The sequence below is a fragment of the Gopherus flavomarginatus genome, chromosome 7 (assembly GCF_025201925.1).
Source record: "Gopherus flavomarginatus isolate rGopFla2 chromosome 7, rGopFla2.mat.asm, whole genome shotgun sequence".
In the NCBI taxonomy this organism is placed as follows: Eukaryota; Metazoa; Chordata; order Testudines; family Testudinidae; genus Gopherus; species Gopherus flavomarginatus.
In genome coordinates, this window is record NC_066623.1 from 77771830 (window position 1) to 77798193 (window position 26364).

The window sequence follows — 26364 nt, forward strand, 5'->3', positions numbered from 1 at the left end:
GAATTTAATCAGGATGCTCATGGTCCTTAGACAGATCTTTGCTCAATAAACAAAAAAGATCCAGCCAAGCTAGTGGGAGTTGTGCTAAACTTTTCACAGGCACAGCAAAGAGTTTTGCTTGTAAATAAAATTTGATTATTTAAATATAATGAACCAAATCTATTCGCATACTGACTGTGATTTCAGTGGAGCTACACCAGAAATAAAACTTGCCCCAGGGTTTTTAGATTTCATTTACATTCTTCCAGAAAGAAGCTGCACAAATCTCACTATGAGCTTTGTTTACGCTTCCTACAGTAAAAGGTTTACCATCCGCAAAACTTGTGGTGTTGGAGTACAAGGAAAAGAACTCCCGGAGGGAGAAATTTAGAAAAATACAATCAACTGCCCTCACTGAAATTGGAATAAACATCTTCCGAAACCCATAGTATCATATATATAAGTTCCAACTTCCTAAAATGTAGTTTTACTCATCTAAGATTACAATTAATTATACAATCACTGAGCCAAGTTTAATTTTTTTTCAAGGCTTTTCACAACTCCACACACATTTTAAGAATTTGTCACAAACATTTTATCCAATTTAACCTCCTTTCCTGTTTATCTATGAGCAGACAACAATGGCCCTGGAATTATCCGTTTGAAAGTATTTGATTAATTTTTTTTAGATTATTTTTTTAATCCATGCATTGATTACCTACATTCCTGTGTGATGACTCACTATTTGCTATTCAAGCTTTTCTGGTGGTAGTGATTGGGCAGATAAAGTCACATGGTATTGTTTTTGTCCCCCCCCCCCCCACTGTATAAATGCAAGTAAGGCTTGATTGCTTGAATGCTTGTGGCAATAATCACACATAGGGCAGGAGAATAGTTAAAGCCAACATATTTAAAAGATGGGTGAATGTTTTCACATTTTCTTTGCTCTGTATGTCTAAAACAAAAAGCTTTCTTGTTGCACCTCATACTGGGGCATCTCATCTGGATGGAGGGAGTTGGACTACAATCCCCAAATATATGGCTTGGACAGGTTCTATCCATAATTACTCTTCCTTTCTCCTGTGAGAATCAAACTGCATATACTGTTTACGAAAGGAAACAATGAAGTGCAGTGTAATTTGCAAGTCCACGAATGGCTAACATGAAAGTTAACAGCAAGAAAATAAGTATCCATGAAATATGGTCTCTTAGTCTTTTTAGTTTTAAATTCTGAATTATTTTCTTGAGCTTCTTGGTATTTCAAAACCTCTGTCAAATCATTGCAGGTTTTAAATCATTTTATTCTGAGTATAAATCTAAAACTGACCTCCAGGGCTAATGATGATGGGAGTTATTTCTTTATATTGCAGTTTAATGGCCTTAACAACATCAGCCCTTTGACAAGTTGGCTAAGATGTATTGATTTTTCCAGTTCACATTGATAGTCTTTGCTCTTAAGCTTTTGGTGCCAACAGACAGACACACTATAGTTATTGCTAACAGTGTGTTCAACGCCAGGAAATCTTAAACTCTTGGATGTGAAAGGGTTAATGAAAAATTGTAAGTTAGAGTGGAATTCTTTATATGGTCAGAACAGATTGCTGCAAAAAGGTTACAAACCATACTGTGTCTGATTAGTGTTACTCCTATTTTACATTAGCGTAATTCCATTGATTTTTCCATCACACCAATTTAAAAAGGGAGCGGTGAATCAGGCTGAATAATTGGAGGAACCCCTCATTTACTAGCTGTAGGCTGTACAATTTTGAGTAGCTTTAAAATTTTTATTCTCTTTGATGGGAACATTTTTCCCCCCATTGTCATAAAACGACCAGACCAGCTTCCATTTCACAGCCCTCCTTCTTTTCCTGCTGTGTCCAATAGTTTGAATTTTGATAACTTTGTTTCATGCAGGATTAGTAATCGCAAAAGCGACACCTGGCATTTACTTACCCCCCTCATGATGTTGTGCTCAGAGCTGACTGACCTCAGGATGTCACATGAATTCAAAAATTAGCAAAATTGGTCAACTTTAGGAATCTTCTTAACTCCAGCCACAAAGAACAATCTTCACAACTCAGTGTTGATCATGGGTTATAATTTCTGTCTCCAAAGGACAATTCAAGAAGATCTTTGCTGAAAAAATTATGTAGGGCTTGACCATGCAGAGTGCTAAGCACCCTGCTCCTGGTCCAGGAAAATAGTTAACTTCATGCCCTGAAGTCATTACTCTAGTATTAACACTCAAAACCATGCTTTAGTGTGTTGCTGGTTTGGAGCCGGGGTATTATGCCTGCTGCAAGATCAATCCATGTTGAGGACTTCTTGAAACAGCCAATGTATGATTCTGTGGTTTTCAGCTAGATTTTTTTCCCTCCTCTCCAATGCTTAGTCCCATATCTAGCAAAATATATTTTTCTAAATAAAAACTTCCTTTGTTTTCACAAAAAGTGCTGCATGAGAAACATTTGGCAGCTGATAGTTCCCTGCATCTTAACAGGATGCAAGATTTATGTTGCATATTCTTCAATCATTCTTTGAGTAAAGTTTCTGTTGTTGCCTATGAAAATTCCAGGTGCATAAAATGTAGCAAATATGAAATGGGGATCTAATATAGAAATTTGTAATGCAGGCTGGAGAAAATAATTTTCCCATTTATCCAAACCCCTCCAATTGTTTAAAGAATTTTTTTTTCCAGTCCCTGAGTGGATTAAATAATTTAAAAATAAATACAAAAATGTGTAAATAATTCAAAATAAATTTGTAAATAATTCAAAAATAAACAAATGTGTTTGTAAATGAATGTATGTAAATGAATACATTTTGGGAATGGGCCATAAAGTGATTGATGATTACCTGTTCTGTTCATTCCCTCTGAAGCACCTGGCACTGGGCACTGTCAGAAGACAGGATACTGGTCTAGATGGACCATTGGTCTAACCCAGTACATTCTTGTACTATATACATTTTTTCTAGCTTATGGGAGTTCCATACACTGTTTTATAGTCATTTTATCAAGTCTCAGCTACTATATATTTTAAACCATCAACATTTTAAAAACTTCCTACATTCTCTAAATCTATAGATGTCAAAAATGGTGAATGTTTCTTTAAAAAATAAATCCTGCCCTGGAGCAGTTTGGAAATGTTGGGTGATAAATAAAATATGTGTTTGGTCTCTGTGATTCAGTTCTAAGACAGAAAATGTAGAAAAAATTACAGCTATGAAGCTGATCATTTATTTGTAAAAATGAAAATACCTCAAAAGATAACTATAATATATTCAGTGTTAAAAATAAAATTTCCAATGAGATAGAGATTTTTAGATGGAGAGAAACCTCTCAGAAATTCTCTCAGTACAGGTCTATTCAGAAATATTAAATTCTTTAAAATCCTCTTTTCCACTGAGTCTAAATTTGAAATATTTTATAGCTCTGTCCTGTAAGCCCAAGACTGCCAAAAAAATACAGTTGCACCCTATGAAGCAGCATGTCCCAAACAGCATACATTATTCCTCTGCTGTGTTTATGCACTGTCTTCCAGTGGGTTTCCAGGTGAAAATTAAAATGTTTATTTTACTATAAAGACCAAAATTATGATAACTTGTCTACTTTAGGGATGATCTCTCTCCTTGGTTAGTTGAGGCACTCAGTCTAACATCATCTGGTTTATATACAGGGTTGGGTCTGGTGGCATGATGTTCTCACTGAAAGGATTCAGCTCTGAAATTTATTCCCCAACTTTGTCAGACAGAGTTCAGGTTTCTTGACTTACAGAGCTTTCTATCTGTAATAAACTGGCCTGTGTGTGATTATGACTCAGACTAATAACATTTAGTGATAGGTCTCGGTGTGTTACTTTCTCTTAATTAAAGGAGTTTTCTTTTAGTTTAAGTGGTACTGCCTGTGCTATTGGTGATGAAGTGTCCTGGGTTCAGTCCCTGCTGATTACCTTGGTGTCTGTATATTGGGGCGGCTCCAGGCCCCAGCACGCCAAGCACGTGCTTGGGGCGGCATGCCGCGGGGGGCGCTCTGCCGGTTGCCGGGACGATGGCAGGCAGGCAGCCTTCGGCAGCACACCTGCGGAGGGTCCGCTGGTCAAGCCGCGGGACCAGCGGACCCTCCGCAGACACACCTGTGAGAGGTCCACCAAAACTGTGGGACCAGCAACCGGCAGAGCGCCCCCCGCAGCATGCCGCCATGCTTGGGGCTGCGAAATGTCTAGAGCCGCCCCTGCTGTATATGCATCCATCCAAAGTTCTTTGTAGTATAAGGACTATTTATTTTCTCAAATATTTTTGATAAGATGAACTGATGGTGGTATGAGTGGATTGTGAAGGTGAGATTTTATTTATCTGATACATTGTGATCAATTATTGGTCTACTAGAATTTTGTTTTTCTTTTTAATTAAAAGAAAGTATAACCCAGACAGCTGAACTGGTTAAAAAAAAAAATTCTGTTCTCAGATTAATTTGTGTTAAAAAAAAACACTGTAGTTCAGTCATTTATCCAGCGTTTCAAAGTGTTCAAGACACGGTGGCCTCATGGAACTGAACTAGATTTCCTTTCCTTCTTCATACACACAGCTTTGCACTGAGCTGAAGTAAACAAGTTATTTTCCCCTCTACTTTCAAACTGCTGGATATTGTTCGATACCGGGAGGTCTCACTTCATGTCCTTTATGTGCAGAATTTAGCTGACAAGACTTTCAAGAGCTGCTGCGCAAACATTTTGCATCTAAAATGACAACTGCTCTCATAGCTCAAATTTTTGTACATTTCTACACGACTATATTAGTTAAGTTGCAGAAATGAACTACAGAATTGTAAAGCAGGTAAATTTCTCTGTCATTTTCCAATGGTGTAGTGGTAAATCCCTATTGTAAAACCTGAACTGAAGTTAGCAAGCTCTGTAAAGATCCTACTATAGAAAGGACTTGGTGCTAAAAATATAACAACAACAATAACTTTAACTTAAATCTAAAAGCACACATTAACATTTACTCAAGTTGGCTGTGAATTCCATTCCTTGCAATCATATTAGGTTGCAGTCATTTAAAGATCCACTGAATCTGTCATGGACACTTTGAAAAATAAACATTCTACTAAGAAACAATTTTACGTCTACCAAGTTCTTTTTTTAGATGAACTCCCTTCCTCCCTCCCTCTGTTCCCCCTCCCCTTTTTTTTTTAATGTAAAGGAACATTTTCCTGAAAGCAAAATCTTTGTTCCTTACAGATTTATCTAGTGGCATATTCCTCACATGAGGTCATATTCCTCTCCTTAAAGGATTAGAACTTCACATGAGGAACAAACAGTAGAAGCAGTTAAAAAATAGCTGCCATGTTAAAACTAGAGAAAAAAATATTATAGGTCATGCACAGTATGTAGAACAGTCTGTGTATTGAATATTTCTCATAACAACCCAGTTGATATCACTCAGCATTTCAACATTCATAATCTAGTCTTTTAGTGTAAGTTTATAGAAGCTTTCAAACTTGTATAAAATTCCAACCATTCCATAAGGGGGAATGACCTATTCTTCTTCAGTTGGTTATAAAAAGTTATTGTGAATGAATGCCTTTAATATGACATGACATGTGCACAGTTTTCTAGACTGTTTTACATTTGAAAGCTGTGAGCCATTTGTATTGAAAGAGTCATCCATCAGCTGCATGTCAGAACTGTTTACTATGACATAAAAGGTTTTCTCTCCTCCACTGCAATAGTCTGTGGTATCACAGTCAGCCTCTGGACTGCAAAAGATGACAAAGCCTAATCGCATCATTTCCCAGGGCCCCTACAATTTGTGTAACAGCCTAGAGTTGTAATAATTGAAGAGTCATTTATTATTAGTCTGAGGGCCCAGGTCTCTAGCTCAAAAGATAGTCTCATTTTTGTCTGGGACGCACATAAAAGAATGATACTGCATTACGTGGTGAGTAATCACAAACATGCCGAAGATTAACTTCTCCCAAGGGCATTAGATATTCATAATGAAGAGCTGTCCTGATAGCTATTATGTTCTGCTTTCAATAGTACAAGTCTCAAGAGTCACGGCCACTTCTGAACTTTAGGATGGAAATTGTGTGAGAGACTGAATGAGAGGTACAAAATTACTGCATTTCATTGATAACTTAGTAAGCAATGTGCTTGTCAGCCCTAAAGTTTAAATGTTTGCAGGCAGTAATTAATGCAGACAATTGTGCATATGAGTATTTGAAATTTGGCATCATTTACATATCTCATATTCACTATAGTAATTGAATATCTATGAGTTGAAAGAGGTTATATCCAAGATAGTTTATCTACTGTGTATAAATAAAAGGGCATATCATTTGTTATAATATAGAAATACATAACATAAACACTTGTAGCCGATCCCATTATATAATATCCCTTATGAAAAAGTAAATCCTTAATGTAAAATTTTTAATAAGTGTTGCCATGTAAACCAATTAGTTCGTATTAAAACTAGGGCTGTCAAGCGATTAAAAGAATGAATCACAATTAATCATGCAACAGAAAAATTAATCGTGATTAATCTCACTGTTAAATATAATAGAATACCATTTATTCAAATATTTTGGATGTTTTCTACATTTTCAAATATATTGATTTCAATTACAACACAGAATACAAAGTGTACAGTGCTCACTTTATATTTATTACAAATATTTGCACTGTAAAAAACAAAAGTATATTTCAATTCACCTAATACAAGTACTGTAGTGCAAATTCTTTATAATGAAAGTTGAACTTACAAATGTAGAATTATGTAAAAAAAATAACTGCATTCAAAAACAAAACAATGTAAAACTTTAGAACCTACAAGTCCAATCAGACCTACCTCAGCCAATCACTCAGACAAATGAATCTGGTTACAATTTGCAGGAGCTAATGCTGCCCACCTCTTGTTTACAATATCACCTGAAAGTGAGAACAGCCATTCACATGGCACTGTTGTAGCTGGTGTTGCAAGATATTTACATGCCAGATGCACTAAAAGTTCATATGTCCCTTCATGCTTCAACCACCATTCCAGAAGACATGTGTCCATGCTGATGATGGGTTCTACTCGATTACAATCCAAAGCAGAGTGGACCGATGCATGTTCATTTTCATCATCTGAGTCAGATGCCACCAGAAGAAGGTTGATTTTCTTTTATGGTGGTTCGTGTTTTGTAGTTTCTGCATCGGAATGTTGCTCTTTTACGACATCTGAAAAAATGTTCCACACCCCCTCCCAATCAGATTTTGGAAAGCACTTCATATTCTTAAACCTTGGGTCTAGTGCTGTATCTATCCTTAGAAATCTCACATTGGTACCTTCTTTGCATTTTGTCAAATCTGCTGTGAAAGTGTTCTTAAAATGAACATGTGCTGGGTCATCATCTGAAACTGCTATAACATGAAATATATGGCAGAATGTGGGTAAAAATATAACAGGAGACATACAATTCTCCCCGAAGGAGTTCAGTCACAAATTTAATTAATGCTCTGCTTTGGATCGTTATCAAGGAAAACTCATCATCACTATGGAAGCATGTCCTCTGGAATTGTGGTTGAAGCATGAAGGGATATATGAACCTCTAGCGCATCTGTAAATATCTTGCAACACCAGCTACAACAGTGCCATACGAATGCCTGTTCTTACTTTCAGGTGACATAAATAAGAAGCAGTCAGTAGTATCTCCCATAAATGTAAACAAACTTGTTTGTGGTAGCAATTGGATGAACAAGAAGTAGGACTGAGTGAACTTGTAGGGTCTAATGTTTTACATTGTTTTGTTTTTGAGTGCAGTTATGTAACCAAAAAGAATCTACATTTGTAAGTTACACTTTCACGATAAAGAGATTGCACTACAGCACTTGTATGAGGTGAATTGAAAAATACTATTTTCTATCATTTTGACAGTGCAAATATTTGTAATAAAAAATACTAATATAAAGTGAGTACTGTACACTTTGTATTCAGTGTTGTAACAGAAATCAATATATTTGAAATTGTAGAAAACATCAAAAATATTTAATACATTTCAATTGGTATTCTATTGTTTAACAGTGCGTTAAATCATGATTAATTTTTTAACCGCAGTTAATTTTTTTTAGTTAATCGTGCGAGTTAACTGCGATTAATCGACAACCTTGATTAAGACAGAAAATATTCCCTTAAAACAGTAGTTTAGAAAATGTCACCAAATTTTCACATTAATATTCCTATATGCTGCAAATCTACACATTTCTTAGAATTTATTGCAGTGTTTTCCCAGTCTCATATTTTCTGTGCTGTTTAAATGTTATTCTCTTTCCCTTGTAGTGAATTTATGCTTCTTTTCTCTAATAAGAAAAACTGCTTTCCTTTGTATACACAGCACTGATTTTACTGAGTATTGCATTATAAGTTGAAACTGATAAAACAATTCAAAGCGATGGTGTTTTAAATGTTTCCATGTTTCTTAACATTGCCAATATAGAAATACCTAAGCAAATGATTACTGTTTGTGGAAGAGGGGAAGGGGATTTAGATATTGATATTGTGGAAGAACAGATAGGATTTTTGATAATAAAATGTGGATACCTGTAGCTGTCTTGACATCCTTTGAGTGTCAGTTGCAATGGTCTTGTAACAGTTAAAAACACGCCCAGCAATAGAGGCAGTTTTTAATACATAGGGTTTAACTAGCTCATTAAGTTGCTGATCTCTTTGTTTCTACTTGGTGCAAGTTACCCAGGTACATGCACAATGCACCAATAAAAATGATCAATTATGAATCAATGGAATGCGACAGACATTTCTGTTGCGGGACACAAATGGGAAAATACTGCAGAATATTCCCCCAAATATTCACTCAAGTATTTACATGAAATAGCTTTGGCCATGTTTTGTGTTCCCTTTCTGCAAATTTACTGGCATGAATATTCATGGAATGAGAATTTCAAAGTGCAATCAGAGAGTAGCCATGGAACGAAATTTAAAATTTCCACATGCAAGTCCTTAAGATTGAAGAGCTTGAACATTCATCTAGGCCTGATTCAAAGCTTATTGAAATCAATAGAAATACATCCACTGACTTTGATGAGCTTTGTATGAGGCCCACAGTCAGGAACAGACTAACCACTCCCGACTGAACAATGGTGCTTGAATAATGACTATCCAATACTTCCAGATCACTGTTTGCTACAATTAGGAGTCTCCCGATTTCCTTTGAAGAGGCTCTGCCGAATCTCTTGCAAGTCCCATTGATACATTCTTTGAGACACACTGTGACGGGGTTGGGACTCACCACCTCCCACTGGTTACCTCCAGGAATTAGTTAATGGGGAGCACCCTCTGCTGGTGGTGTCCTGTCCATCATCTGTTCCTTACTGGTGTCTGGACCCAAATTGCTCCCCACTCTGTGGCATCCTCTTCAGATCACTGCCTTCCAATAGTGCCCCCTAGTCTATCCTCACCCTCTTCCAGAGGAGGTGGTTAGCAGCTGTTCTTGCACTGGCCTCTGTGGCCAACCACAACCTCCAAAGTGTAGCCCCTTATCTCAAGGGCCGGTTTCAGTTTGTTTCAGCCACCCTACTGCATGGCCAGGTGCAGTATAAGGGGGAAGGGGAGGACCCAGGCACACCCACTACTCTGGATCCTGACCCAGTGACCCTTTGGCAGCCTTCCTGCCCTCCTTCTCTCTCTGGGCTGCTTCCCCTTTGGCCCCTTTGCACTGGCTAGGCCCTTCCCTCAGGAGGTAGCAGGCTGGAGTTCCTTTCTGCTCCCCAGAGCCTGCCCAGCACTGCGCTGTCCCTGGTGCTGGTCTCCTCACTCAGGAGACAGACCTTCCCCCATGAAGGTCTGGGATAGACTGCCTGCCCCTCTCTTAGGCAGCCTTTATATAGGACCTAGCCTAGCCCTCATTGGCTGGTTCTAATCTTGGCTCCGATTGGCCCCTAGTAAGCCTTTTTCTGATTGGCTGCTGGCCTGCGCAGCCGTTCTGGATACTCTAGCTTCCTCTCACATGAGGATGGGGTAGCCACCCCACCACACACACCCAGGATTTAGCAGATTTTATGTGGGCAGGCCGATGATTGTGGTGGTGAGTATGGGGACAGTGGTTATGGAGGGAGTGCTGTTTTGCTGAGTGTATTTATCAAGTCTATGAACAACGCATTGAATTTTCTTTTTCTCAGCATTCTTGCTCTTGCCACATTCATAGGATATGTTAAGAGCAGAAAGAAAGAAATTCTTACAATTTTGGCCCTTTGTTTGACTCTTGTGAATATTGCTGGGCCTTCCAAAATCAAACCATTTATTCATTTACTTTATTTGAACAATATGATGCAATGGCATATCAGGTGAAAGTAGTTGGTCTTTACAGAATGTGCCACAGGTTTGTATTTTTAGGCTCATGTATAGATTTTATTCACTCTTATGGATTGCTGAAGTTCACTTGTAACAAACTAATGTCATCGGATAACAGACAATTTTATAAATCACACACATATCCATCATCAGCTGGGGGCTGTGACTAGTACCTTGGTCCTTCAAGCTCCATTATCAAATTCTTCTTCCATTTGATCTTAAAAGTAAGCTCTTTCACCGACTGATACTATGAAATAATTTAGCTTCTCTGCAGGCCACAAGAGGGCAATACCAATTACCCATTTGTACCCATAAAGCCAGTATAGCACATCATGACTAGTAGGTGCTTTTGCTTTACAGCCCATACTAAGACCAATAACGGGGTGTACAGCAGATTCAACAAAAACAACCAGCAATTAAATGACTTAAAATATAATATTTTAAAATGGCATTTTATTTCTGATCAGTAAAAGAGAAATAGGAAATAAAAAAGAATGTGGCAGTCTGCATACTGTAAGTGATAACTGGAATGCGTCTAGCAAGATACTTGGGTGAGATTATTTATTTTTCTGCTATTAAGAAACGTTTTGTTTTTATTCTCAAATAAACTTGCCTGGTCCTGTTTGGTGTTATTCTTATTAAACCAGAATTCTAAAAAAATAAATAGGAGCCTTAAAAAAATCAGAGGTGTGTTTTGTATGCACTTTATAAATAAACTTTATTTTACATCTTTAGTGTTTTCATTACAAAATGAAATACACAGTATATGGTCCATAACCTGTAGCCGTAGGGATTACTTTACCCACCACTGAACTGCAGCCATCTCAGAGGTGAAACAAACAGCACTATGAAACAGTTTAGGATAGACTACAGTATCCAACAGAAATGACAGGGATCATTTTGCTAGGTAGAATATAATTAACTAAATTGTAATTTGGATCACAGCACTAGGATTAATACGCTCTACTGCAACAAATAATGTCTTTGGGATCTCCTAAATAGCCACATATATTTGTATCTTGTACTCTTTCATCATTGTTTACAAGTAAAACAATTGTATCAGAATGGTACTGCAGAAGCATAGCATGCATTTAAAAATAAATTGTCACCTACAAGTAGATGCCTCTTCAAAATGTGATTTTGCAGATTTTGCAGAAAGCACATATTGTATTTTCTGAAAAGCCCTATCATTTGCCAATTTCTGCCATTATACCTGTTGAGAGATAACTCACAATACCAGAGGGGAAATGCTGTTAATGCTACTAGGACTGGAGATTCATAATGGTAGATGCACTCCAGCCTTTAATGCTGGAATTGCTGTCATACTAGTTCAAGCTATACAACTTTTGCTAGAATCTAATGCTAGTAGACCTGGGGATATCAGGCAAAGAGAACTGAGTGCTGATCAAAGCTACTAGACCATCTCTCTTACCTCACCACCCCACATGGAGGCAAGCAGAGAGGATGATACCTAGGGAGAGAAAACAGGAAGTGCAGGTTAAAAAGACAGAGGGTTGCAAAGCAAAATCACTAGGCATGGTGGGTGGAGGGAGTCATTAGGATAATCACCCCTTTTCCACATAATATTAGTTAGGAGGGATGCAATCCCTGTAAATATTAAGGGCTAGAATGATTATCACATTTAGAGCAAAGAGTGCTCCAGGAGTAACAAAATCCTTATCTTCAGCTACATAGCAAACAAGAAAACCTTGCATGTTGTACTGTTCTTTGGGACAGGTCCATGACCCTACCACATTCCAGTCTCATGCCCTTTGGGGCAATTTGCAACAATGGGAGCCGGGCCTGCATTTTCCTGAGGGCAGAGGCTGCAACTGTCCTTGAAGCCCACTCTAGAGGACTCCCTGCACTCTCTCGCAGCCTGTGCAGAAGGGCTAGGAGCAATCTTCAGCAAATGCTTTTGGCCACATATTAAATGGATCTTCACATATAATTCAGTACAGACAGTGTTCTAACACATGTGAGCTATTTGTAAATGTTGATCATCTACAGGAGTAAAGACACTGGGTTGAAAAAGGATGATTCTACTAAACTAATTCTCCAGTGAAATTAGTCAGTCATTTTGTGCATTTGATTTAACAGACCTGCTGGCATCAGAAATAAAATGAGAGGTTTAATTGGGAATCTGATGTAACCTTTAATAAAAATAGGAAACTGCAGGGATTAATTGAAAACAAAGGCTTGGTTTCACTTCAACTAGTCACTTCTCTGGCTCCTTTTTTTTTTTTTAAGTTATGTTTCCAGTAGGTGCAAGCTGTTCTAAAGTACTCTGTCCTGCTTTCTTGGTGTTCCTGCCAGCTCATTTAATAAACTAATCCTATTATAGATGCAGCACTCAATAGCAGCTCTGTACGTGCAGGAATCATCACTGGCCAGGCAGGAGAGGATAGACAGAAAAAAGATGCAGATATTCTCAGTGAGGACTGACTTGCCCAGTGCAAATGGCCTGCACATTTCCCTATGGTCCATTTAAGCCCGTACAGTGAAGATGAAGCAGTGCACAAGGCCTTGTGCATGCCCTCTCCATTGGGAAGAATTTCACCCTACTTGCACTATTAAGAATAGACTAGAAGTTAGTCTAATAAAAAAAATGAAAATGTTCTCTGCATAATACGACTGCAGTTGTGCTCAGTGGAGGTGCTTGAGCTAACAGCCCCTTTGTTGCAATGGGAGCGGGCTGGTAATGGAGTATTCTCCAAGCCAGCTCCTTGACTGTGGAATTCACTTCTCCCCATTTCCTGGCCCAACACTGTCTGGCTTTTATTAACTTCATGTCACACTGCAAGGCTTAGACTGTTCTTAAGCAGGGTGGACAGGGTGTTGCTTAGTGGATGCTCAGGTGTGGGAAGTTAGTGGTTTCTTGGGTGTTCTATATTTTTCAGATTTGAGGTTGAACTGACTTGGCAAAGATCTACTTGCTTAGAAGTATATCCTTAGTTGTGAATATTATAATTGTGAAAATTCTTTGAATAGGTGCTCATTAAACCTGTTTGGAGAAATAAATAACGGAAAGCTAAGAAATGCTGATTTAATATACTAACTTGTAAATTATTTGAAACCCATTCCTTCTATTGCTTCTGGAATATATTCTATTAGAGAAAAACACTAGAGATGGTGCAGGCCTTACCATTATGCTATAGATTTGGTTTCAGAACCCTCCCCTATCAAAGTTTAAGGGTGCTAGCATTTGAGGTTTGGACCCTTGTCTAAAAGAAATTAAGCAAATAAAGCCGCTTTTGTTACACGATTATGATCAATTTGATTTCCAGTCATTTATACAAACTGTTTATAAGCCAGTTGATAAATGGTTTTTCACACCAAACAAACTTATTTTGCTATTCTAATAAGATCAATTTTGCAGCTCTTATCTAAACTTTCGCCATTTTGGTCAGATTAGTCTGATTTTGAATGCTGGAAAAAGTATGGGACTTGTCTCTGAGTCCTTTTATATACATTCTGTACTGCTAAGTAGCTTGGTTACAAGACATCACTTCAAGTCTCTGGTTAATGTTGTTTTGTCCTGGTTCCGCTTGGTGACTATTACTGTTCCTCTTTTTCCAGTCAGGAGGGAAATATGTATTTTAGTGTATTTATATATGTATTTTACTATATCTTTATGACTCCAATATATTTTCTTTGTTGATATTCTTAATATTGGATTTAATTATTTTATAGTATGGTTTATTGTGGCTATATATCATTAATGATGGTCTACTTATTGGACCTGATTCTTACTTACATTACACCACCTGGCAGTGGCCTTGAAGTAAATTACAAAGATTTTAAAGAAGCATCACATCAATTTTTATTTGATTTCAGTATATCACAGCATCTAACACATTAACAATGATGATTTGGGTTATGTAGCCTTGAAAACTCTTAGATCAATATTCTGACATCAGACTTTCAGTTTGGCACATTCCTAGAAGATACAAAAGACGGATAGTGTGAAAGAAGAACAGGTGACATCATCCAAGTGACAATCACCCTCTCCTCTTGCAAAGCCCTCTCCAAGACTCAATTCTGCCATGATACCAGCTAATACATGGCAGATTGAGATGCAGTTAGGTATAGACAATACATAGTTATACTTATGGTATTCTTTTCCCTAACCTGTTGTATCTTATTTAGATTTGTAAGCTCTGTCTTCTTCTGTGTGTGGGCAGTATCTAGTACATTGTAGACACTACCAGACTACAAATAATAAACAGGAATAAAAGAGGAAGCCTCATGCATTAACAAAGCTTCCAGCCATGCTCTGATTGATTAGGACAAAATTGTCCTCTCATATCATACAGGAAATCTTGATTCCTATATTTTATTTTCCCATGGTGCTCAGAAACCAAGTTTAATGTCTGTTTTCTATGTACCTCACTTTTGCATTTCTTAAGAACTTTGCCTCTTCTCAGATAGGGTGGTCATTTTGTTCTTAGAGTTGCACTCTGTCACAGATGAAACACACTGTGCGCTCTCAGCAGAGCCAAACATTAACTTCAGTGGGCTTTGAATCGGGATCACTTTATTCTTTCCTGTTGTTCTACTTAACCTAAAAATAAGTTATTTTTGACTGAAAGTTCATGTTTTGCTCTTTATATGTGAAATCATGACAGAAGCAATGACTGGTGATATGCAATATACAAAGCAGATAGAACTATTTGATATTCAGATACCAGATTAAGCCTGCAGCCTGGACTGCTGGAAAAATATTTTTAATTTTAAAATTGATCAAATTTAACATGGATGTCATTGAGGGAAGACATGGAGCACCAAGATTTCATTTTATAGTCATACTTCATAATTGAATTAGATTTAACCAGAATCTGAAAGAGGACTTTGGAGGCTTTTTTTTTTTTGGAGGGGGGGCACACTTGGAAAGTAAAAAGAGGAAAATAAAATTGGAATGTTAGCTTCTTAAATTTCATTTAAAAGTATACACAATTGTGTTAATAAATCTCAGTTGCTTTGAAAAAAAAATGTTTGGTGTGGCACAGAAAAGGACAGTAATAGGAGCCAATACTATCACATGGAATAGCAACAAGTTTTACTCTGTAGCTTGCTTCATGTAATAGCCTTGCGATCTCCATGCAGGACTAGGTGTTTATTTTTATGTTAAGATAGAGCTTTCTTATTTTGAATAGCATTTAACAGTTCACAGAACACTTCAACATGAGTAATAGTTAGTGCACATTAAGTATGATATTTTACAGCCTCTTCTCCATGTGTTTTAACTCATGAAGTTTCCTGTTAATTCTCTCATGGGAGGTGGGGTTTCTCCCTACCAGCAGGAGAAGCTGAGGAGACCCTGAGAACTGACTTGAGAATCCAGAGGATCTTCTGTGTAGAAGGTTCTTCATTTAATGGAACTCTTTCCTTCCATACAAGGGGACTGATTCTCCAGACTGTTTCTCCAGTTTTAAACTCCAACGACTTCAGAAGAGTTATATCAGCATAAATCTGATGTACTCTATTGGGGAATTAGAGCCAAGATATTTATATAATCAGAAATTTTAATATGAATGGAATCATAACTGTTATTTACATGATTTTAAGTTTAATTAAATGTACTGTAATTCAATTTCTGTTCAATTTGCTTTCATTTTCCATGTCCTATCCTTAATGCAAACCATCTTTTAAAAAGTAAATTACATTCTTAATCCCATACATAGTTAATAAACCATATATGGCTTTATGAAGCAAGTCACTTCCTAAGACACTACTGACTTAGAGCAGAGAAAAGTGACATTATACATTTTTCCAAGTAATAAGAGATGTATTAATTCTGTGCTTAAATATGGCTATTTGTGCAATAATAGATTTCAGATAAATATATTTCAGTTCATTTGGTTGCATTATCACTACACAGATGGAACTATGTGAGTTCTGTAAAAACTGATAGATGTTGATAATAGACAAAATATTATTTCAGTTTCTCCATTGGAATGTAAACTGAAATAACAAATAGCCTTGTTTACTAAACTAGGAAACTTCACGTGAGATATGATTCTGTATTAGCCAAAACTCCCACTGATTGCAACAAGAGTTTTGCCTAAACAGGATGGGGTTAATATTTCAGAATATTACTATTTCTAACATAAAATTTAATAGTACCACTAACACTAAAAGTCTGAAATCTTTAGACTAATCAGTGAAAAAAAATATTTTTCTTTCTGCAATGTCAAGTCCATTTGAGCCTATGTTCTTGGTGGCAAAATATACAAAGCTATAAATGTCTTTTTAGGTTGGTCAAATGCTGCAACAAAGCTGAAGCATCTGGTAAGCATAGAAACTGCTTATTGTGAGTATACACTGAGTTAATAAGAGGGAGAAAAAAAGAAGAAAATATCATTTCTTTGCCGCATGAGGGTTTTCAAAATACTGGGTTGCTCCTTTCTTAGAGTGTTCAATTACATTATTTTAGGATACTGTGGTTTCAAGCAAATAATTGTTTGGGGGCAAGGTTTAAAATACACATTATGTGGGATTTTTCGAACAGGAAATTCTGTTTATTTGAGAGGAATAAAGATCCCCACTTTTTATATCTTTGGATATTGACTGTCTTTTCAGATGGTATGAGATGAGGGTCTAGTCAGCCTCTCATTTAAAATCATCTCTTTCTTATATTTAGGTCTTGCCTTCTCTTATTGAGTGATATGGATCCGACAGAGGGACAAAAAACTTAGGATACAGCACAATGGTCCAAATTTTCAATTAAATTTCAACCAGTATTGTAATTCGTTTGTGCTTTTGGAAAGCCTTTGATGAGTCCATCACGAGAGACAATTAAGGAACTAATGAGTCAGAAGGGGGCATGTAATGTTCTGCTGTGGATCAGAAACTGATTATGAGGAGAAAAACGAAGGAATAAGTAACTGATTTTCAGCATGGAAGAAGTTTAGCAATGGTTTCCTCCAAAGGAATTGTATTAGGACTGGTGGTGTTTAATGCATTTATTTAACTTCTGGAAGAGGTGGTGAACAGTTAAGTGACAAAATTTGTGGATGACAGAAAATTGTTTGAGTTAGTCAGTCTAAAAGGGATGCTGAGGAACTTCAGAAGAACCTACTAAAACTAGAAAATTAGGCCACTTGGTTCAAATGAAAGATAATGCATATCAGAAGCAAAAATCAGAATTACTCATGCATACTGATAGATTGTAAACTAAGTGTAACAATTCAGCAAAAAGATTTATGGCTGCATCATTCTGGATTTAAAACATCAGTAATCAGGAGTGGTCAAGAACAGACAGGATGCAAGGCTGCATAAAGAAAGGAATAGAAAATAATAACAATTCCACTGAGTGGTATTAATCAGTGGTATACTCTCATCTTGAATAGTGTGTGGAACATTAGTCACCACACCTCATTAAAGAGCCGCACAAATAAAAAAGTTCCAGAAAAGGGCAACAAAAGTGATGAGATGATTGGCAACAAGAAAGATTTTAAAAGATTAGGACTATATGTTTTAGAAAGGAGAGAAATGTGATGTAACACATTAATGATATGTAGAGAGTAGAGATACTAAATCAGGTGCTTCTATTTACTCTTAATAACACAGGAACAGAGGGACACCTATTAAAATGAAAAGTTAAGACATTTAAAAGCTGATAAATTTAAATGCTTCTTTACAGAACTCATAACTGATCTGTAGAACTCACTACCACATTACAGTACATTACTGAATTAAAGAGCTTACAGGGATGCCAACAATGATTAGATTCCTTTCAGTTCCTGGGGAAAAAACATGCATATTTAGTAGACAGAAAATGAGGTTTTCCTTTAAAAAAATGCTCAGTTTTCTTTCCAGTCTAGTCTAGAAATAATGATAGTACTACTGCAGATGTTCTGTAGGTTTTAATGACATTCAGTTTTCATTGGATAGCAATAACACAGAGAACATTACTCTGTGTGTGTGTGTCTCTCTCTCTCTATTTCCACCACACCATAGGGGCCTAATTCTGGCCTGACTTACGCTCTGCATATCTTGGATAATTATCTAATTTGAATGTGTATCTCATGGTGTGTCTGGCATTCAGTGTTGGATGGTTTGAGCAACGTGAAATGCCCTGATTTACTTTCTGATGGGACAGATATTTTGGAAGCAGATCTTTTCCCAGAAATCTTAAGGGTTTATTGGAGGTTTTCTTGTTGAATAATATATTGCTCCTGTCATTGTAAAATTATAAATTTTCCATCTAAAAAGCATGGCTTGGATTTAAGTTTATGACTGAAACAGATTCTTATCCATAACTGTATTGGAAATTGATTTGATTATTACATTTCCCCTTTACCCTTCCTGCTGATGTTACACAACTGCTTTGATGGATCCAAAACATGACACCTTGGCACTCTTGTGCAATTTGGCCTAATCCTGAAGACCATGCTCAGCCCAGTTACCTGGGATATGTAGTAGGAAGACAAAAAGCAGAAGACAGTTCTTCTCCCAGACATGCAGAGTCACTCCCAGAAGCTCCAGCACCCCAACGTATGAAGCAGCAATGCCATTTATGCACTCCTAGTAACAATGGATCTCTGCCCATGCCCCACTTCCACCTGCCCTCTAGAGCACTGAGTTCTGCACTATACGCTAGGTGTGCGTGGTTATGTGATGACCATGGCTGATACACCGGGCATAATTCAGCAACCTCCAGAGCAAAAAGTACAAGCTCCTACTGAGACCTGTAACACAAACTCATCAGTAAGTTCCATGCACATTTCATTTGGCTCTCAATCTCTGTCTTATTTTACCAAATGGAGATCATAAAGATCTTTGCTCTCAGAACTTCTAGTTGCACTCTAAACTTTTTTGTAAGCTGGTGATATGGCCTTTTCACACTATTGTCTTGGTATGTGGAGCAGCCAAACTCTCTCAAGAAATCTGCTGTCAGTTTTCTCTCTCTTTAGCACATCATAATGTGAGCTATGTGTGGGCATGAGTAAAGGAAATGACTTTGTATAGAAAGTGTTCTTCTTAACTTAGTAAAGGACCAGTTCACATTCTTCTGTTCTTGTTATGTATGTAAGGTATTTTTTATTGTAAGGCTCCCCAAGATGTCCTTGGCATAATGTCCCAAATGGCTTGGGATTTTATTGTTTTATCCAACAGTATAATATGGCTCTTCTGTTTTTAGTCTGAATATCTGCATGATCATAAGTAGGCCTTTTGCATTGCAATGTGAGGTTCTGTTTGTGTGGAAATTTCCACCTGCACCCCTGAGCAGAGTAGCAGACGCATTGACAGGTAAAAAATGGTGGATGAGTGTCAGTGCTCTTGCAGTTATTAAAACTCACTTTGTATACTGCAGCAATAGCTTTGAGATATTTATTTTGATTCAGGTACAACAAGATATATAAATGTTCTATATTTTTACACTTTGATATTTTTTCTCATTTTACTGCTGCCAGTTTTCTGCCTTCTCTCAAAGTGGGATTTTGGTTAAGAATAAATCCTGTGTCAGATGAGTAAGGAGTGAGTCTATCCTTTCCAAATAACTTACTGTAACTTTTTAGAATAGTTCAGCTCAAGCAAATTGTCACAACTGAAATACATTTTTCTAATTCGGTTTCACACCACTCAGATATCCCCAGGAGATTCTCTTCAGAAATTGGATTAATTTGCCTACTGTAATATAGGATATGCCGCCTCTCAGTCTTTGGAAACCTGCCAGACAAGGAGCTTATATATTTTCAAAGGGGAATATTAAAAGTAGGAAGGGGAAGGAGATGGCTGAAGTAATAATAATACGCACTGATATATAGTTCTTCTCACCTTCAGTGGACTTCACAAACATTAACTGATGGATTCTCATGGCATCCATGATACAATATTAGCCCATTTTACAGACAGGGAAAGAGAGGTTAAATGACCCAAAGAGAGTCAGCGGCAGAGCTGGGATCAGAGTTCACTAGTTCCCAATCATAGCAAAAATATTTGCACTCCCAGAGATGCAAGGAGAATACATTTGGGTTCTGAATTCAAAGTCAGTCTTCTCACTCAGAGCAACTGGGGCTGGAAACATTGGCGGTTGCGTGCTCAGCCCTGAGGAAAGGAGTGTCTTGGACCTATGTCCAGAGAGCTCCTGTGGTGGAGGATGGGATGAATACTTACAGAGGAGGGAGGATACATTCAGCCCAAATCTGTTGAAAGGAAGATCACTGTAACAGGGGATCTATGAAAGGGGAAGGAAGAGTAAAGAGAATGGTGTTTTTGTGATCTTACAAGTCCCCTGGATAAGTAAGTGTGCAGATGTCGGGCACCTACATTCATATGCCAAGTACAGGTAATTTTAAATACTTTATGAACTCTATATGTCTTGGATAAATATAGTAGTAGAAGAAGTGGTTCTGTGTGGTTTATTTGTTTGAGGTTCGGTTGGAAATGGAGAAAAGTCCACATCAAGAAATGGCTCCAGGTAGAAAATCGTAGTGTTTACAGCTTTTTCCAGTTGTGGAGGGAGAAATTGTAGCTGGCTCATCATCTCTTTTTGTTTGAAGATAGGAGTATGCATCTTGTCCCAAATTAGTGTGCAGTAGCATCAGCATGAGCAAAAGAAACAGCAGCTCTTTGGACATCAGCAGTGCAATATAAGGAATGGCAGTAGGGCTTATATGTTAAGGCAGCACAACTATCCAGTTTGTGGAAAGCCAATCAAAGCTTGTATTACAGATGGTGAAAACTTCCTCTTCTTAGCAGAATGTGGCATAAATAGTATAATAAACCTAGAGTCCACTTGTTGACCATTCCTTTAGATATGGTAGTCATATAAAAAGGACCACAAGTTCTTGAAAGATCCATTCCTTTACACATTCTTCTGTAAATATAACTATAATAGACACATCAGCGTCAGGCCTTTGGCTTTGGTTATGACCCTTTGGAACCAATCCACTGAAACCAAACTGACTTAAAGCTGCCTTAATTAGGGAGCTGAGAATCCCCACTCTCCCCATTGCAGGCTGGCATAAAGGTGGCATAGTCATAGGCACTGAAACTAAGGGTCCTGGGGATGCTACTGAACCCACTGGCTTGAAGTAGTTTCCATAATATACAGTGTTTAACAGTTTGGTTCAATGGCTCTCAGCACCCCCCACTATAAAAATTGTTCCATCACCCTGGGTATAGAGGGCCTTTACTGCACACCCTTGCCCCCAGCTTTGATGCCATAGGAGGCCTTCCAGAGGTATGTTAGAACCAGAGGGGTAATCCTGAGCCCTAGGGAAGCTTAAGTTAGAATAGCCTTTTGGTTACTCTGTCTGGGTCCGGTGGCTGGCCCAATCTCCAGCTGCCCTCAAGATGCAAGAAGAAGTAGAAGTAACCTAGAGCCACCTTTGCTTCCTCCTTTACTTGACACATTTGAGCATCCAACCCATTAACATTAGTTTTAGTCTAAGGCAAAGCATTTGTTGAACAGAAACCATGTAGAACAAATCAAAATATAATGCAACTGACCCATTGGGGCTGATTCTGCATTTATAAATTCTGGTACAAATTAGGTGAAGCCCAGGGCCGGTGCAAGGATGTTTCACGCCCTAGGCAAAACTTCCACCTTGCACCCAGTCAGCTTAGGCGTCGCAAGCCTGGGAGGCAGGAGAAGTGAAGCAGCCATGGCGTGCTCGGAGAGGAGGTGGGGCGGGGATAAGCTGGGGCAGGGAGTTCCCCTGCGTGCTGCCCCCCCCTTACTTGTTGCAGGCGGCCCTCCCCACGCTCCTCTGCCCCAGCTCCCTCTGCCTAAATGCCGGCGGCGACTGGGGCAACCAAAGATCTGGCCACTGCGGTCACTGCCGAAGAAAATGGCACCCCCCCCAAATCGCATCACCCTAGGCGACCACCTAGGTCACCTAAATGGTTGCACTGGCCCTGGTGAAGCCATTAGAGTTACGCTAGCGTGGAACCAGTGGAACCAAGATCAGAATCAGGCTCATTTTGTTTGAATAGTCAGAATAGGTAACAGAATTTTGTTAAGGGGAGACTAGTTCACATGGCAAAAGTCAAACACAATGGAGCAGAGAGTGTTATTTATTAGGTAGCGCAAAAAACAGTTGTCCTTGATTGTGCCCCCATCTCTGCCACTGATTTACTGTTCGACCCTTTGCTAATCGCTTACCCTCATTATATCAGTTTCCCCCACTTGTAAAATAGTTACCTACCTCAGAGAGCATCATGATTTAGAATTAATGTTCGTACAGCAGTTTAAGATCCTTAGATAACAGACAGGTGAAATCCTGCCCCATTGAAGTTAATGGAAGTTTTGCCATTGACTTAAATGAGGCCAGGATTTTACCCACTTTATCCCATGTGTATAAAATATTATGATCTTCCACCTAAAAGCCATATATAAAGCCATAAGTGATATAATGTTTTTTGTAGTTATAATACTTGAAAAAGGGGGCACCAAAAACTCTTCATACTTAGACCTTTTATTATCATGCCTAATAAACAATACAGGGTAAAATTGTCAATATTCAATATTTTATCATTTGTGTTGAAGTGTCTCATAAATAAGTAAACCTACAATTTGCCTCACATTTTAAACTCTCTGTTAATAATTGTTGATTTGCTGGACATACATCTTTCAAAAGGATTTTTGCTTTAGGTGTTTGTTGCTTTACTAAAACCTCACAGATCTCTAAATGAACTTCTTCAGTGAGTAACACTTTTTTCAATATTTTGAAACTTAACATTTTAGCTTAGTGTGCAATTCCATGAAAGTAGTTAATATTTAGATGCATGCTATCTCTATTGTATTTGCTGCTGAGCCTTTGTGCCACAAGGTCCCTCATAAGATTATATAGTAGCTCTCAATGTGTTTTTTCCCTGTATATCTTGATTTTAAAAAGACAATGACTGATTTTCTGTACTTCTTGGTTAAGTAACAGGTTGATTGAAATCATTTTAAGAGCATTTGGGAGAGAGAAGTTAGCATAAATTTGGAACACAAGCTCTGAGAATTTCAAAAGCTTTTCTGGATGTTTAGAAAGCTTAATTTCACTGAATGCATTCATGAGCTCCCACTCTTCTATATAAATATGTATCTTTTCAATTGCTTTGAGGATTTTTTTCATATCACCTGCCAAAAGTGTTTAAGAAAAATATATTTCCGAGGAAGTAAATTTTGAAACAAATGCCAGCATTCACCTTGGGAACAAATACAATATTCTGGCTCCTTGCAAACTTTTTAACCAAGTACTCTTTCAAGTAAATACTGTTAAGAAAACTTGCTCTACCTACCCTCTTTAGAGACATATTCAAAATGCACATACTATACATAACAATTACCCATATTGCACAATTTGTGGTACAAGCTTTTGTTCTGTTGTTTCTATTTTATGACTTCCCCACAAATCAGCACAAGCTGCCACTGAATTTAGAAATCATTGTATCACATTAGACAACAGAAGACCCTGTAGCAGATTTAAGGAATCAGTAACTCCCGTACCCCTACTTGAGCCATACGTCATTTATTTTCTGTTCCTCTTCCCAAAAGTAGCATAGCTATTTTTTCTTCAGTCACTCTACTTCTGTACTGCTTGTGAACATGTCATAAGAAGCTTTGCAAACTGTGAAGTTATTGATATTGATAATTTAAGTGACTACTTCAAAATCTGTGAATAGCAGTTTTAGGAAACAATTTCTGAGAATGACAGCCTTTGTGTTTTCCTGGCCTCTCTAATAATCCTTCCCACCATTAAGGGAGATGAATGTAGATGTAAAGTACTATATGGCTTAGTGATTAGTATAAGAAGTATCTGTTGGTAAGAGATACTTACTGTTGAAGTATCTGTTGGTTAGAGTAGAAGAACTGAAGCTGGGGGAGGCTGTGTGTGTTTTTAATGGTTGATTAAATCTGGGGAGGTTGATCTCCTTTCATGCTGTGGATGTTGAGTGCTGCAGTCACGCCTCTCACTGCCAGCTAGCACTAGGATGATAATCAGTCACTATGAAAACTCATTAGCTCCACAGCAATGAGTCCTCCACTGCTCAAGCTTGGTGCTGTTCTTAGTACCATGGCAATGATCTCTAACTGGATGTCTCAAACTCTTCCATCTCTGGTAGGACTAAATACCACCAGACTATCCACTTCAGATGCTCTTGTAAGTAGCTCTGATATGTTGTAAGCCATCTTTATGCTGAGCTAATAGTTTAAGGGACCACAAGGCTATGGTTTAAGTTGCCTCTTTGTAAATCTCTTTTAAAGCTATTAATCTTTATGCTGTAACTTACTGCATGCTTCTGTCTGGAGATGTCAAACTGCACAGTATTTGTGTGGATGCTACAGACTTACTATACAAGGGAAACTTTTTGAAAAATAGCCTGATTAAGTATTTAAGAACAAACAGCTTCATTTTTTGAGTATGAAATGTTTAAAATATCTAAAAAAATACTTGTTTCTTTAGCATAGATTTGTTTCCATATTTATTGTTCCAGAAAATGCATACTGTTGTATTATAGAATAACTGAAAAGAAACATACAGTCTATCTTACTCTGTAGCATTGCCACAGAGTTGCTTTTCTTAATTTGCAGAACAGTCAAGCAAAGGGATGTCTTTTAACAAGAAAAGAAAATAGGTACTTTTCAATTTGGCCACAGGACTTTTATGCAGGCTGATTAGGAAATAGTGGAGATGATGAATTATTAGTTAGATTAGTTAAAATCTTCCAGTACTTGTATTTGATGTTCTGATGTCAGTAAATTTTAACACAACATGCCGCAGTCTCTGTTTACATAGAACTAAAGAAAAAAAGTGTTAACAACTCTTTCTCTGAACTTCTATGTGTAATCTAAAAATTAGATTCATATTTCAATCGGACAGGTGAACTCAAGGACCTTTACAGTAGCATTTATAGAAGAGGAAACGGATTCTACCAAATATTAGAGAAATCCTATCTGTGTAATTTCAGTGTAAATGAAATCAGAGGAGAACAGCTTACTATTCTCAGGACTGAATTTCAGTTGTAGCTAAAAGTGATTAGTTAACTGATCAATATTTAATTATCTGCTTGTATGTGGATAGGAAAAAATATTGCATACAAAGTTTTTAATATTGTTACTTTTTAATTCATTGTATTATTATCCTAAAGAAATGAGTTTTTATTTTAGTACAACACCGTATTAAAGGGGAATGGGGAAATCCTGAATTTTTCTTAAAATATAACTAATTTGCACACTGAACTATATGGGGCATGTCTCTAAATCTTACTGGCACCAACAAATCAGATGGGTCCCTTAATCCAAATATACATTTGTGCTTGACTAGCTGGGACACACACAGACACATATATAATTATATGTATAATTTGCAGATCAATTGACATCTTTCTTGACTTCAAGTGAAGTTCTGCTCATTTAAACCCACTGAGGCTCTGGATCATAGCATGTAGGCTTTGTTATTATGCTGCTTGCTCTCATTAAGATGGAGCAACCATACTTGTTTTAGTGCACTGTGAGGTAATAGAAGTGTCAGTGAAGCTGGCACACAGGGATAAAAGCCTTATATCCGAAGCAGAACAGTCTTGTAACATTCGTATGGTGGAAAATAATCATATTCTGTAGAGTATTATAGTCAAGAGAATTTCTTCTGCTTTATCCATCTTGTTATAGAGTCTTCTTATTTCTATGGCATGTAATTTCTGAAATGCAACATTATGAGATAAGGCACTATATACTGTGAATTCAGAACTAATCCTTGACACCTGGGCATATATTGCCAACATATCCTCAGAAATCCATCAACATATATGAGCGATCTGCAGTTCAAATTGAATCTTGCTATGTATAAAACTTTCTAAATATGTTTCCACAGGCCACACAAAATTTGAAAAATTGTACGTTTTGTACAAGAGAGAAAGGGAAAAAACTCCTCATCTTCTTTACATTTAACTACTTCTTTTCACCTGAGCTGAAAAGAGGGGAAAGATAGGACCAAATTTACTGCTGGAATAACTGTTGAAGTCGGTGGAGTTATACCAGAAGAAAAATTGGCCCATAGTGTTTATACACAATTAGTTATAGGAATTATATGTATTGCA

At 37.5% G+C, this 26364-nt stretch overlaps 1 protein-coding gene across 2 annotated transcripts in view; it reads left to right on the top strand.

Moving 5' to 3' along the window:
• Positions 1–26364, top strand: part of OLFM3 (olfactomedin 3) — a 143864-nt gene that overhangs the window by 88299 nt on the left and 29201 nt on the right. Inside the window, exon 1 of one of the 2 annotated variants that reach the window (XM_050963627.1) lies at positions 24300–24428. The exons of the other annotated variant lie outside the window; for it this stretch is intronic. Within the exon in view, the coding sequence (XP_050819584.1) occupies positions 24300–24428 (129 nt within the window). Of the gene's footprint in view, positions 1–24299; positions 24429–26364 lie in introns of those variants that run through there. 2 annotated transcript variants of the gene reach the window in all.